A 15,179-nucleotide genomic window follows, 5' to 3' on the forward strand; every position below is an offset into this window, starting at 1 on the left:
AAGATGGCAAAAAAAGCATGACCTTCACAGCAGTAACAGTCAGGGGTTTTTTATTTTTAAAAAAAGCCTGGCGTCGCGATAAGCGTACGTCATAGCCCTCAACAAAAATGGCCGCGCGGTCCTCACTGGATTTATCTTCCTGGAGTTGATATCTACTTTCTTGCCAAGGTCCTGGGAGAGATGTCTGCGCCACAACGAGGAGGGAAGTTTTTGCGCGTGCCGCCGATGAATGCCAACCCGCAAAGGATGGCTCCCGCTGGATTTAATCCAGGGCCGGGCATGAGGGTGGTTCGGCGAGGGATGAACACTCGCAACAACGCCTTAGCGCTCGGGCTAGGAGTTGCCGTCGCAGGAATCTGTATCCTTTTGTAATCTGAGTGCCATGGCTGTCCGAAAGGGAAAGCACGTGAGCCAGTTTCGTTGTTTGAGTCCTTGGGCTTCAATAACCTTAAGTTGTCTGGGTTCTTGCGCGTCTCCGTAAGTCCACAGAAAATGGAAACTTTTCTGTTTAAAATCGGGGGCGAGGGCGGAAATTCAGACCTCTTGCATGGCAAGCAATATCTTGGGCCTGCAGACAACCTAGAAATGGATTGTTTTCTCCCTTCCCTCCCTGATTTTAGGAGGGGAGATCAAGATCCCCGCGTGGTTTTCTCCTATTTTGCCCTAGTTTTATTCTTGCAGTTACAACTACTCAAGAAATGACTGGCTGACAATTATTCTTCAAATGCCCTGGTCCAGTGAATCCTGAGTTTCTGTTCTCATAAGCCGAAGCTTATCCACTACACCATCTTGGAAACTGAAATCTGGCAACTCCAGATTATACTATAAATTTTCACAGTGAGTTGCATGAAGCAGAGAGTTTCCTTGTATGCTTTGGCTCCAAGGAAGCAAAATGCATTGCTCCTAGCTATATCCCAGCCTATTTCCTGGATCCAAATAGCTAAGAGCTTTGAGTTAGAATTTGCAGGTATTGAGATTTTTTTTTTTACTTTTCAAAGATATAAGAAAGGTTTTGAAATGTAAACATGTATTTATCTACATTTTAGTGGTCCTTTCTCCAGAATATGGGAATCCATCACTTGTTCATACAGAATACCTCATCCAAACTGATTGGATCTATCTCTATCTCCCCCCCCCCCCCCTTTCCAGAATGACATTGTTTTTTTTTCTTAAAGCATATCTGACATCAAGGGTGGTTCAGTGGCTAAGACACTGAGCTTTCGATCAGAAAGGTCTGCAACTCGGCGGTTTGAACCTAGTGCTGCGCAACGGAGTAAGCTTCCGTTACTTGTCCCAGCTTCTGCCAACCTAGCAGTTTGAAAGCACGTAAAAAATACAGGTAGAAAAATAGGTACCACTTTAGTGGGAAGGTAACAATGTTCCGTGTGCCTTCGGCATTTAGTCATGCCAGCCACATGACCATGGAAATGTCTTTAGACAGCGCTGGCTCTTCGGCTTTGAAATTTTCTCTACACTATTCCTTTGCATCCAGTTTAAGGCAGAGAGAGTGTCATGGTGCAATACCTCTTGACTGGTGGTGGAAATGACTGTTAAGATTTATTTAGCAGAGGCTAGTAGTATGCATACTGGAATTTTCCTGAGCTGTCATGTGCAGATACCTACACCATGTACGCTTTCTCCCAAGATGGCTTGTTGAAGGAAGTAGAATCAGAGGCTGAAATCATGCGAGCACAGGCAGCAAAAACCTCATCAGATTGAGAGTGAAAGAATTGAAGAATTACTCATTTTAGATGTTGAAAGTCAACATTCCTCTTTGTGCGCTCAGACTACTTGACGATAAGTTGCACAACTCCAAGGATAACACCCTGCATTTCAAAGTGTTCACTGATAACATATATATCGCCATGTCTAAGCTATAAAAGCTATTTAAACCTTTTATCTGCTTTGTGAAACTCCAATAAACAAACTCAATGGAGGATAATTGTGTGTGAGAAGTTATTTTGGGGTAGAACTCCAAACTGCCTGAGGAAGAAGGCTCAGAACTTAATGTACTGAGTTATGTTTTAAAATATATTTTACATCTGTAATGATTTATTAGTATTAGAAATAGTATAGGTGAACTCTTTGTGTTCCTCATATACATGTAACTTACCAAGGTGTCAGGTTTTATCAGCATATTTATATTTACTAGAGCTGTGTAAACTTCAAAGGGGTATTTCATTTTCATGGTGCTTTGAGGGGGAAATAGACCTTCAAAGCTGTTTTATGAAGTAACATGACCCCTGCTATCCTACCTTTGCTTTGTATTCTGTAGGTCCCTCCACCCCCACTCAGCTAGAGCACACACACGATGCCTCAATAAGGTTACCAATGTTGCCTCCACAATGGAAAGCTCTGCTAATCATGTCCAATTCTAAATTCCTTGCAAAGAACAAACATATTTATAAACATGACAAGAAGCAAAATTGTAATAAGAATCTTGCTCAAAGGATTGTTTTTTAAATCTTTTAAATATTCTTACTTAGAATTGTAGGTTCTGAATATAATACCTTTGAAGACTATTGACCTAAAACATGTGTAACCATTATATTTGAATTGTTCATCTCTTTTTCTGCAGCTAACTGTAACAATTTAATTAATGTATTTTAATCTTTAAATCTTTCCAAATTGGCAATTATTATTAGAAAAGAAATATTTTATTAGCTATCCTAAAACTCACCATCCATCTTGAGTAATCTGTTTGAAAGTATGAGAGGTACTATGGAATAGATAAAAAGCGAGGTTGCGCTCCGAAAAACGTCTATGGATAGCAGCGCAAAAAAACATTTTATTGATGAGAAATAATAGACAAAAACAAGGTTAATTTAATGCAAGATATTAAAGTTTTGTCCATTTTAAAATAGAACCAAGAGAAGAACTGATGACAGAAGGATATAATTGTCAGTGATTCTTTTATTTACAATTATTAGAAAAGTAGACAAAAATATAATTTTGAATACTAATATTTAATTTGAAATATAACCATGTATAAATATAAACATATAATTACTAAAATGCATAAACATTTATTGAAATTTGAAATAGAAGAACGAGTAAGAGAATGAATGAATAACGGCGACCAGAGGTGAGGCAGGCCCCATTCCTGACCTTTCGGAAAGAACCCTGGCCTTGCTTGGAGTACACAGAGCAGCATGCAACCATAGGGCTGGCTAGCACCCTGAAAGCATTCCCTATCTTTTAATTAATTTTTAACATTGAATTTTATTCATATTTGCCTCTTTTGCATTTTATATACAGTTTTTATATTTTAATATTTTATTTGTACACTGGCCAGAGTGACTCTGAGGGAGATCGGCATTTTCAAAGTTTTTGGTTATAATATCCAGATGGAGGCTATTCACAATTTCACAACCCCTTTCCTAATCAATGCCCATATTGGACCCAATGCAATATCTGAATTTAACCAAAATCTGAATTTATTACATGTTTATACCGAATCATGTGCTACTTTAATTCCTGCCCATAATGTTTACAGCAATCTGCAACTCTTATTCCATCATTTAATAATTATATTTGTCACTTCATTGGATAATTCTAACTCCATATAATTTAAGTTAAAAATGCTACCCTTTGGAAACACTCTATTTATTACTAGTCATTGTAAAGCTTGTCTTTTCATTGAAACATTTTGTGCTTTGATAATTCTATTAAAATACCTCATCCTATAGTTTGTTCTGAATGATTTTTGAAAGTTATAAGCAGTGCCTACCAAATCCCACATTATACATGTATTTGTTGTTACTTTAGATAGATAAGCCAATTTAACTTTCCAGAAAGTTGTAAAGTTAGTTGAACTCATCTATATTTTCTTGTCCTCTTTCCATCCACAAAAAGATAAGACTTTTTTTTAAGATAAATGTTTGCTTAGTGTCTTCTAGCATAGATACTTGGGATTACAGTATATTAGGTTTGAAAACAGACTAAAATCAGGTTCTATAATTATCCAATTATAGAACACTAAAAGAATGAAATTTCTTTAAGAGTCCTAAAAAGTATATGTTTGCGTCTATTATTATTGCTTTACATTCTTTTTGTTATTTAATTACCAAAAAAAATATAGACACTCCCTTACTTATGAACTTTAGAATGACAAACGTTTACCCATACAAACAAACCTATCCCTGACTCCAGTCTAGAAGGTTCTATAAGTAGAAAATAGATTAGTTTATGCATGCTGTGAGCCTCCTATCAGGAAGGTGGCAGTACCACATCCTTGGCCAGGAGCATGTCTGGTAGGCTCCATGAGCCTTAACTGAGTGGAGCAGAAACGGACATGAACATGCCTGAACAGGGTCCAAACACCTCAGGAGAAAAGAATTGCTGAGGCACTAAAAATTGTCTCCACCTGAATACTGACACAGGAGGGGGCTCTATCAGAGAAGAACAATTGACTCATACATGCTTGGAGAGGTTTAATGGCAGGAAAATGGGTGGCATGAGAATGGGCATTGGAGCTGGGAGTCTCTCATTGCTGGGAAGCTCCCACCAAATTTGCTCCTACTTATCCCTGTGAAGAATTAAACGGTATAGCTTGCTTATCGTTTATATGATCAAGACCAAACAGTGTACACCTCACCCTTTCATTTGTGGATTGTACTGGTTTATCTTGCTGGCAGTTCTTTCCCAGTGCGGGTCCCAATGGCCTGTCTTTGCCCCAGTGGCTGAAGTCTGAGCAAGTAAGTGAGCAATGAGAGAAAGCTGAGGTGTTCACTGCTGTTTAAAGAGCATTCAGGGATTAGGGTTAATTTGCAATTAATCAGGTGAAGAAATGTAACATTTTTTTTAAAATACTTGGACTTATGAAAAAGGCACTTAGTAATAGCCTCTTGGAAAACAATCTGTTCATAAGTAGGGAACTGTAGCCGTTTCTGTAATAGCTGCCATGATATTGTACATTAAGGGGTTCTTGGCTACTTGGACTTAAAGGTACTTTGCTTACCCTCAGACACTTTATGATTTAGCAAGAGCGTATACGAGTCACAATTCTATTAATGTGGAACAAACGTCTCTTAAAATGTAAGCCTTTTCAGTTCAGATTGATCCTCAAGGTAGCTTAAACTAATAAGGTCATCCAGGGCATGAACTAATACGTAATTTCAATTGAAAATATCCAGAGAATGACTACAGTGTTTAAATAAGATAATTCTATTGTCACACAGAATTAGTACCAGCACACTAATATTTCCCCCCCCCCCCCCAGATATTAGAAACACATTACTCACATGTAATTTTTAACAGCTTTGCAAATTATCACACATTCCGAAGCATTTGATGCTTCGGAAGCATCAAAAGTAACAATATTTAATGAGGCTCAGAATATCTGAGCACCCCTTTTCAAAGCAAAATTGATTTCAAAAAGTGAGTATGAGTATGAGTAGTTTATTTATATGCCGCCCTTTTCCCTGGGGGGACTCAGGGCGGCTCACAATTCGGAAGGAAGGGAGGACAAACAAATTAACACATAAGACAGTACATCATTAAAAGCACAACATTCATACAATTCGGGTGGGTTGCGGTCTTTAACCCCAGGCCTGACGGGACAGCCAGGTTTTAAGGGCTGTGCGGAAGGTCTGGAGGGTGGTGAGGGTACGAATCTCCACGGGGAGATCGTTCCATAGGGTCGGAGCTGCCACCGAGAAGGCTCTCCTCCGCGTGGTTGCCAGTCGACATTGACCGGCAGATGGCAATAGCAATAGCAATAGCAGTTAGACTTATATACCGCTTCATAGGGCTTTCAGCCCTCTCTAAGCGGTTTACAGAGTCAGCATATTGCCCCCAACAACAATCCGGATCCTCATTTTACCCACCTCGGAAGGATGGAACTCGGAGGAGGCCTAATCTATGGGATCTAATTGGTCGAGTGGAGGTAATTGGCAGTAGGCGGTCTCTCAAGTACCCAGATCCACTACCATGAAGGGCTTTGTAGGTGACAAGTAGCACCTTGAAGCGTACCTGGAGATCGACAGGTAGCCAGTGCAGCTCGCGGAGGATAGGTGTTATGTGGGTGAAACGAGGTGCACCCACAATCGCTCGTGCGGCCGCATTCTGGACTAGCTGAAGTCGCCGAATACTCTTCAAGGGCAGCCCCATGTAGAGCACATTGCAGTACTCCAGCCTGGAGGTCACAAGGGCACGAGTGACTGTTGTGAGAGCCTCCCGGTTCAGGTAGGGGCGCAACTGGTGCACCAGGCGAACCTGGGCAGATGCCCCCCTGGTCACAGCTGACAAATGGTGTTCAAAAGTCAGCTGTGGGTCCAGGAGGACTCCCAAGTTGCGGACCCTGTCTGAGGGGCGTAGTATTTGACCCCCCAGCCTGAGAGATGGAACACTTGCCAAATTAGTGGGAGGGAAGCACAACAGCCACTCGGTCTTATCTGGATTGAGCACAAGCTTGTTAACCCTCATCCAGTCTCTAACAGCCTCATCACGTCCACCGCTTCATTGAGTTGGCACGGGGCGGACAGATACAACTGTGTATCGTCTGCATACTGGTGGCATTTTATCCCGTGCCGCCGAATGATCTCGCCCAGTGGTTTCATGTAGATATTAAAAAGTAGGGGGGACAGGACCGAACCCTGCGGCACCCCATATGGGCAGGGCAGGGAAGGTCTGGCAAAAGATTATGGCAAAGATCTTTGCCAAAGGAATTGGTGAGTAAGTTAATTCCTTGGAATTTCTCTGGAAAAGGAGATTGTCCATGTATGCTCCATATGACTGTTTCCCACTAGACGGCAGGGCAGTCGTTTTCTGTGGATTTGAGTGCTGGGATATGATGAGATTAGCCATCTTTCTCACAACTCCAGTGGGACTTTTTAAAAGAAATTATGTTTGCAAGCCACACTTTTAGAAATTGCTCATTAACTATTTCTAAGCTATTAGAGACCTTCACAATTACAAATTTGAAAATGATTGTGAGTTTACATTTAATCATGAATTTTTTTTTAATTGTAAGCTTAAAAATTCAAAGAATCTGAAATAAACAGCAAAACATAAAATAGGATTTTGAGCCTAGAAAGTCCTAAATGGATTAAGGGTCCAGATATAAAAAGATTTGGAATTACTTATAAAGCACAATTAGCTTCTGATATGGTTTTCACATGACATGGATAAATATTTTAATGATTTCAAAAATTGACCATTAGAGGGAACTAAAATTTTTGCATAAAGATATAGAGGCTTGACAGTTGGTTTATGTTATAACAATAACAACACTAAAGGAGAATTTTAAAAAATGGGATTAGAAAACAGTAGCCACAATGTTAACAATATTAATGATGTCTGCTTCTATGGAGAAACTTACAACCACAATTGAGCCCCAAATTTTTGTTACTAAGCAAGACAGTTGTTAAGTCAGTTTTGCCCCATTTTGAGACTTCTTGCCAGAGTTATTAAGTGAATTACTGCACTTATTTAATTAGTATCATAGTTGTTAAGTGAATCTGCCTTCTCAATGACTTTTTCAAAAAGTTGCATAAGGTGATCACATGACCTTGGGACATTACAACTATCATAAATCTGAGTCAGTTGCGAAATGTCTGAATTTTGATCATGTGACCATGGGAATGCAGTGTGAAAAATGTGGGAAATGGTTGTATTACTTTTTTCAGTGCCATTTTAACATCAAATAGCCACTAAACAAAGGATTCTGAGTCAGGATTGCCTGTATGTTCAAAAGATATTATTGAAAAAATATCAGATATAGAACAAATGTTATTTGACAAAATAAGAGATGGTATCAAAACTGTATATATAACTGATAGGCCAAGAGAATGATTTAGAACAGCTGTCCCCAACGTTTTGGGTGCCAGGGACTGGTTCCGTGGAAAGAGGTTTTTCCAAGGACTGGAAAGGGCATGATTTCACACACTGCCTGCATCCCACACATGCGCAGATAGGAATTCACTCATTTGTATGGCTCAGTTTCTGGTGCACCACAGACAGGTGCTGATCCACCATAGCCCAAGTTTTGGGGACCCCTGATTTAGAGAAAGGTTTCATTGATTGTACAAAAGAAATTGGTTAAAGTTTGAAGTTGAAAAGGGAAATACAAATGATAAACCAAGAGAGTGATCTAGATAATTTTTCAAAAGAGGTGTGATGGAACATATATATGAAGGTGAGGTGAAGTGATGGTTTACAGAAAAACAGCAGATTCTTTCAAAGGAGGGAACATGTTTGAAGAAAGAGGGCAAGACAAGAAACTTCCACCACAGAGCTGGATTTTGGGAAGCGGAAATAATTTGGGATAGCCGGTCTCTAGAATCTCCCAAGGTATAGCCATCAGTTTAGGATAGTATATGTTTAGTCTGGAAAAAATCTGCCTATACAGCGTAAGCAAATACAAGAATTGAACTTTGGCGGTTTTGTTTTGCTTTGTGTTGGGGCAAGGCCTGATGAAGCTTGAAAGCTTTCTGTGATGGGACACAGAAGAAATGAAGAGAAATCAAATCCTACAAGAATATTTGAACAAACTGAAGATTGACACTGATAGAGGTAAAAGGAAGGAATATAAAGATGGGTTTATTTGAAATAGTTAAAATAAGATATGTTACTAATAGCTACTCTTTATGGACTTTCTGCTGAAACTGGGACTGGAAAAAAATGCTTTATGGAATAGATAGCAGATGGGATATCACATAAAGTGATAAATGTTTGTAATTTTAGAGAGGCTGGAGAGTTACTAAAATTTATACTTGTGGTGGTTCTTTATATTTTGTTCTCTTCCTTTTTCTTTGTTTTTGCACTTTTCACTCATTTCTCTATTCTGTTTAAATTTAGTTAGATTTTCCTATTATAATAAATATTCTTAATAAAAATTATATAGGGGTGACTTCAAAAAGTAGAAAAAATAAACTTGACATTTAGTATTTAAGTGTACTGTTTAAGTTTAGTTAGATTTTCCTATTATAATAAATATTCTTAATAAAAATTATATAGGGGTGACTTCAAAAAGTAGAAAAAATAAACTTGACATTTAGTATTTAAGTGTGCCTGTACTTTTTTTCTCCTTCAAATGACAAAAAAAAGATTCTTATTGCACAGGTAGGTCCCTACCCCTGAATTGTTGAGGTTTTCTATTAAGCAGAATTCTTGCAGGCTTTGGCAAGAATTTCCAGGCCATAAACTTTTTGATGTGCTACTTTGTCAACTGTATTGTTGCTCTTATTGTTTCTTATATATTTGGAGTAAGTGAATCATTAAACCAGCAATTGACTAGAAGCCAGCCAAGGTATTTATCAAATGCATATTTCTTTAAAGCTCAAAGAAAGGATATTTTTCTTTAATAGAAAATGTGTCCTATGCTCTTTGTTTGTAATTCAGATTTTAGCAGCAGGATTTCCCCCTCTTATTAGAAGAGATTCTAGAATATTCTCAGGTCTAGTGATCAGAGCTAATTAAGGCAATTATAACTTAACCTTCTAATACTACTACTTAGAGTATATTTTGTATGAACCAAAGAAGCAGGATTGAGCTCAATAGTACTCCATCACTTTTGTTCTTCAAAAGTGGAATACAAGAATAAACTATTTTCAGAAGAATTACATACTTGGCATGAGTAGTCCCCCCCCCCCCCAAAAAAAAATCAGGTACACCAGAATTATTGGAGAGTAAATGACTCAGATAGTTGAAATGTGTGACAGTTCCTGCTTGTTGCTTTCATCCATTGCCAATTTCATCCATTTGTCTTTGTTGTTTCTGTTAGATCCTTTCCTTTCCTTCTAAAGAGTTTTGATCATAATATTGTTCCTCTTTGGTATATTCCAGCTATGGCAGTTTTTTATAAATACATTTCTTTTACTGTGGAATATGCCTTTTGCATCAAAGATGTTTACTATTAAAACAATTTTACTGGAGATGTAAGAAAAAGTAGAATACAATGCTTTCTCAGCTTGTGAAGAGAGGCATTGTATGCATTGTTCTTTCTCTTTTACTGGCCCATTTTATTCCCCTGGAAGTTCTACTGATGACAATGGAGGTGAATTCATCTATACTTACTCAACTATTACCATAAATTTGCTGCTTTCGTGCACATTTATCTATCTATAGCACCAAGGAAATGGAAGACTAGATTCTGTGGCTAGAAGTCTTCAAATAGCAATTGGGGGGAGGGGGGGCTCTGCCAAAAGCACTGTAGCATTAATGCTGGTGTGCAGAACATTGGAAGTCAAGAGAGGACTTAGTAGGTGGGATCATCTCAATACAGGAATGCAGCATTCCTTGTTTAGTGAGCGGGGGATTCAAAACACCTCCTGGATCCTGCCCTCCAGTGGGTTAGCCTCCTAATAAAGCCTTTATTGTGCTACTGCTTGCCTTATTAACATCAATACTTGGGAGGAGGGAGGAGTCAATTATTTCCTACTTGCAACACTTGTTTTTTCACTAACCCTGCTTCTCAATATTTGAATCTAAAAAGATTATGGAAGAAAAAAGAATAGCTTTCTAAAAGCTCTTAGTCCGAACACAACCTCAATAGGGAGCTCAGAATATAGTAAATATTGTATAGGGAAGACAGGGGAAAAAAGGGTCAAAGAATCTAGACTGTTTTTGTCTGAATTATGTTTATTTATTTTAATTGTTCACATTTTATTTATTTCAGCCAGGTTGGTGCTGCTTTATGCAATATCATATTTCCTTTCAAAGCCCGCCTTTATATATTATGGTAGATGTACAAAATCTCATGTACAAGGCTTTCACTTCAAAGTGCAGATACCTTTGTAAAAAAAAAAGTTGAACCTTAATCAAGGCAAAAATTTTCAAAAGTGCAAAGGAGACTGTCACTGCTTTTAGGGCTAAACTTGCAGCTGAATTAATAAGCAGAGGACCTTTAAGGCTAAGGCATATTCATCTCCCATAAGACAGCTGCTTAAAGAGAAGCCTCAGGTGGCTTTCGTACTTAAGGAGAGCAAGTAAGATCCTTCTCTAGGCCCTGATCTCCCTCTTATCAAGGCACATAGTCAATAAAGCTTGAAGCATAAGGATTCCACTCCAGAGCATGAAAGATCTCATAGAGCACACTTTGCTTCTATTTTCGTTGCATTCTTTTATAAGAGAGAAGCAGCAGAAAAGCACGCACATCCTGACATTTTCATGAGAAATCCTCCCAAATTGCAGAGGCTTGACATCCCTTTGCATATCCAAAGCTTATAAAGAAAAATTCAGTAGCACTGAAGTATGGTCATCCTTATTTGTTTGGTACAGATACAATTCTCAGGAGCATCAATTCTGTTCCTTTTTTCTCAAAATATCTTTGCCATACTAAATAATAGTGACAGCCCTTATAAACAGGGCAAAAGGCATAGGTTGCAAAAGGCCCTTTCATTCCATCCTTTTGAGGGTGGGCACCAGGTTGAGGTAGAATCCACAAAAGCATCCTCCAATGGTCTGGTTACTGAAGAAACAAAAATAATTTTTGAGAACAATGAATTTTAAATAGCAGGCACTTGATGTCTACTCTGATTGATGAAATGGACTTACTTAACATGCTAAGCCATAAAAATCCATCATTTTGTAGGGGCTGATCATTTTTATTACTCAGATGTTACTATACTTCAACTCATAAAGTCCCTTGCTATTGATATTGCTGGCTAGGGCTGAACTAATGGAAGTTTTAATTCTGGAGTGTCACAAGTGATGCACTCCTAGTATGTGATATTTGAATCTTATTACTATGGTTTAATAGATTTAATTCATGGTTAGCACAGTATATGTTTTATTTCATTTATCAGATTTATAAACCTGTCCATCTCACTGATGTGACTGTGATTATTTAAAAAACAATTTTTAAATAACCATTAAAAACAACTAACCTAAAAACAACTTTTAAATAGCTATTAAAACAATAAACTTAAAATGTATCAAATCTCACATAAATTACTTCATGGGCTCCTTGTTCTTGTAGGATTCCCAAGCCTGCTGGAAAAAACCACTCTTAAAGAGATTTCTAGAATCCAATAGGGTTGAGGCTAATCTTGCCTTGAGGGAATGATATTCCAAAGAGTGGGTGGTATGTAGCAGAAGGAACCAGTGGTGGGTTGCTAATCGGTTTACTTCTGGATTACTTATGCTTGTCATGCGCACAACGCATACGCAAAGTGTCTGGGTGGATGAGTGAGCAGAGCCTCCCTCCTCCTCCACTACTGGTTCAGCAGAACCGGGAGCAACACACCTCTGCATGGGACCCGTAACATGCTTTTCCTGTCAGACCTAGATGGATGCTTGATGTAACCCAGAAGAGGTGTTACATATTATTAACATGTATCTAACAAACCATGATTAATATATTCAACCCAGACAGTCTATTACTATAATGGCATGATTTCTCTAGCCAGAATTTGATACCTGAGAATTTCAGCTTCTATTCAGCTCTTGTCCTATGTTATGCATAATTAGAAATTTGGAGAAAGTATTTCAAGTGTTATTAATGGACATAATTATTCTAATATCTCTTGAAATATTAAACATGGACTTGGTTGTCATATTTTGACAACTATAGCAAAATAATAAACTAGTGTGCTGTATTCAAGCTCTGTTGTTTGACTCTTATAGGGTCCTGATCTATATTAGATATTATGGATCTGCACAGTAAATAAGTTGTTTAGACTGGATTTGGCATTTTTGTCCATCTATCAAGTCCTTCCCAAGGACATACAATAGGCAGATGTTGTTTGATGATGTGAAAAAAATCATTGTAAGATATAATCTGTTCCAAGTAAAGCTACCTTTTGCAATTGACTGACCACAAAATAGAAAAAGTAGTAAAAAAATAAAGCAGTACTCTAGAATTATAGAATTCAAACAGACAATACATGTTTAAAAATTATTGATAAGAAAAACAAGGAATTCTGAACAATGGATATGGCACTTGGAGACAGCAGAATAGAAGAGAGAACTGGAGAAAAACAGAAACCACAAAGACCTGCAAAATAGAATGACTGTGGCAAAAAAAAGCAAAAATGTACCAATAGTAATAGGCACCTTGGGTGCAAAACTACTGGAGCATCACTTGAACACAAAATCATCACCAGTCAATAGCAAAAGGCAGCTTAGTATTATATTTTTATCTCACCTTTTATATATAACTTAAGGCAGCAAACATACATGTTCATGAGTGAGATCCAAGTTTTGCCAGGGCAGGTTTTTGATATGAACATTGTTCTTCAGATATTTATTGTTTCCTGCTCTCTTTAAACAAGCTGAAGATTTTGAAAAACTTATTTTCCTAATTGCAATTTTTCCAAGTATTTTTATTAGCTTCTTATGCACCCTCGTATACTATTCCTCCTGCTCTCCTGACAATGTATATAATTGAGTTATAAAGTGTCCTACAGTGGCTGTTGGCAAGTCTATACAGTATGAGCCATAATATATTACTGATGGGATAGTTTTACAAACCAGTAAATTTATTCTTAGGTGTGGTTTAGACTTACTAGAGAGGTACAACAGGTTACTCCCTTCTAATGAACAGTGCTTGTCCAGGCATTATTTGCCAAATGCTAATCAAATATTCCACCTTGTCCTTTTTGGTACCATATTTAACATTCTATCTCTTTCATTTTTGTAGCGAATTAGTGAACATAGAAAACATTTCTGGTTTGGCTAATTCATGCCTGGAATTATCACATTTGGGAGAATGACAAAGTGAATTTTGCAGTGGGGGAGAGGGGTCAAACTAGTCAGCCTGAAGAAAACAAGATTCTGCTGTGTTGTAGTACAAGTCTGCACTATCTGCATATACGACAATATCTGCATGTACCAAAGGATCAGGGCTTGTGGTCCAAGGCTGTGGTGCTACTTTTGCCATGTAGATGAAAATATCTGGATACCATGCATGGGAAAAATTGATCTAATTTCTTCAAACAAGAAAAAGGCAATATGGGTTGCACTGCCCAACAGAGGGTACTTAACCTCTGGCCCAGAGCAAACATTCTAGAAACATTCTAGTGTTTCTCAAACTTAGCAATTTTAAAATATGTGGATTTTAACTCCCAGAATTCCCAGCCAGCTGCATGCCTAGTCCATTCCTTACCAGACATCCAATATCACTAGCAAACTTCACGCCTTTACTTTGTCGCTGTTCCTGGGAGGCAAGGTTGCTGCCACCCACAGAATTTCTCCTCATGATCCCTGGAGAGGCAATAATCACATTAATGCAAAGACAGCTGTTAACAAAAATCAATACATATAAGTATAATATGGGAAGCTAACATCATTATACAATATCACACACAATTACAATATGTATGTTACTTGCATTGGAATGGGGGGGGGGTTAAAAAAAATTCTCCCACCCACCCATCCTACCAAAATCTTAATCAAGATCATTAGTTTCTTCTAATATTAGAAACAAGGAAACAGTTATTTTAACTACTGCTATGGGATGAGTGGGGGTGATTAAAGTCTCCTCCCTTCTCAGGGATTTTATGTGTCTGGAAACAGGTAAGTGAATAAATAGCTGTACAATCTGTATGTGAATGAGGTTAAAAGGATTTATCCATAAAAAGTTGCATTTGTTCACTATTAAAGTGTTTTCATTGAGTTCAGGGCTATAGTCTTGTTATTTCATTGAAACAATTTTTCATAAATAGGTTGGCAAATATGAAAGGTTCTCAGCTTACAGACATCCAGGAAAGGCCCAGAGCTTGTTAACAAAACAGCAGTGCTGAATTGTTTCTCACAAAACATTGAGCTGGTGTACACAGAATCAGGGTGGGGCACACTGCATAAGTTCTATATTCCTTTATTCGCCAAGGACATTTTCCAAAGTGCCATAAGACACTTTCTCATTTAAGTAGGCTTACTGAAATTTGCCTTACAACTACCGCAGATTAGTCAATGAAGTCTGTAGCATGCTTGCATGCACTTAGCAAGGAGGTAAGAAAGGACTTACCTTGTGGCTGCGTTGTGTCTGGGCGCTGTAGGCTGCTGCGCCTCAGGGTATTGGAGCTGCCCTTAGAGAGGCGGCGTTGGCGACTGGAGAGTATGGTGGCAGGTGATACAATTCCAGCAGGTGGCACCTTGCCAAGGCGGGCATAAAGCTCCTCTATTTCTTGTTTTTGTTGGGCCTGAAGCTTTTCTACTTCAGAAAGATGCCTGAGAAAAGAACAGAAATAAAGGGATTATTACTGAATGGAATAGAGGGAAAACTTACTTACTGCCAA

General features: G+C 38.2%; 1 protein-coding gene and 1 long non-coding RNA gene across 2 annotated transcripts in view; one reads left to right on the forward strand and one right to left on the reverse strand.

The window, feature by feature from the left end:
• The first annotated feature begins 21 nt into the window (after positions 1–21).
• Positions 22–1,942, forward strand: LOC106540277 (uncharacterized). The gene is made up of 2 exons (XR_001312862.2): positions 22–358; positions 1,616–1,942. It is a non-coding gene; the product is annotated as an uncharacterized LOC106540277 (long non-coding RNA).
• Positions 1,943–8,943: 7,001 nt separating this feature from the next.
• Positions 8,944–15,179, reverse strand: part of WNK4 (WNK lysine deficient protein kinase 4) — a 38,245-nt gene continuing 32,009 nt past the window's right edge. The window contains exons 18-20 of the mRNA XM_014055363.2: positions 14,909–15,111; positions 14,048–14,145; positions 8,944–11,410 (exon numbers count right to left, since the gene is read on the reverse strand). Of these exons, the coding sequence (XP_013910838.1) occupies positions 11,408–11,410; positions 14,048–14,145; positions 14,909–15,111 (304 nt within the window). The 3' untranslated portion in view covers positions 8,944–11,407. The remainder of the gene's footprint in view (positions 11,411–14,047; positions 14,146–14,908; positions 15,112–15,179) is intronic.

This window comes from Thamnophis sirtalis, unplaced genomic scaffold, assembly GCF_051295495.1.
Source record: "Thamnophis sirtalis isolate CommonGarterSnake01/CBP01778 unplaced genomic scaffold, rThaSir2_p1.2 scaffold_4, whole genome shotgun sequence".
Taxonomy (NCBI): Eukaryota; Metazoa; Chordata; class Lepidosauria; order Squamata; family Natricidae; genus Thamnophis; species Thamnophis sirtalis.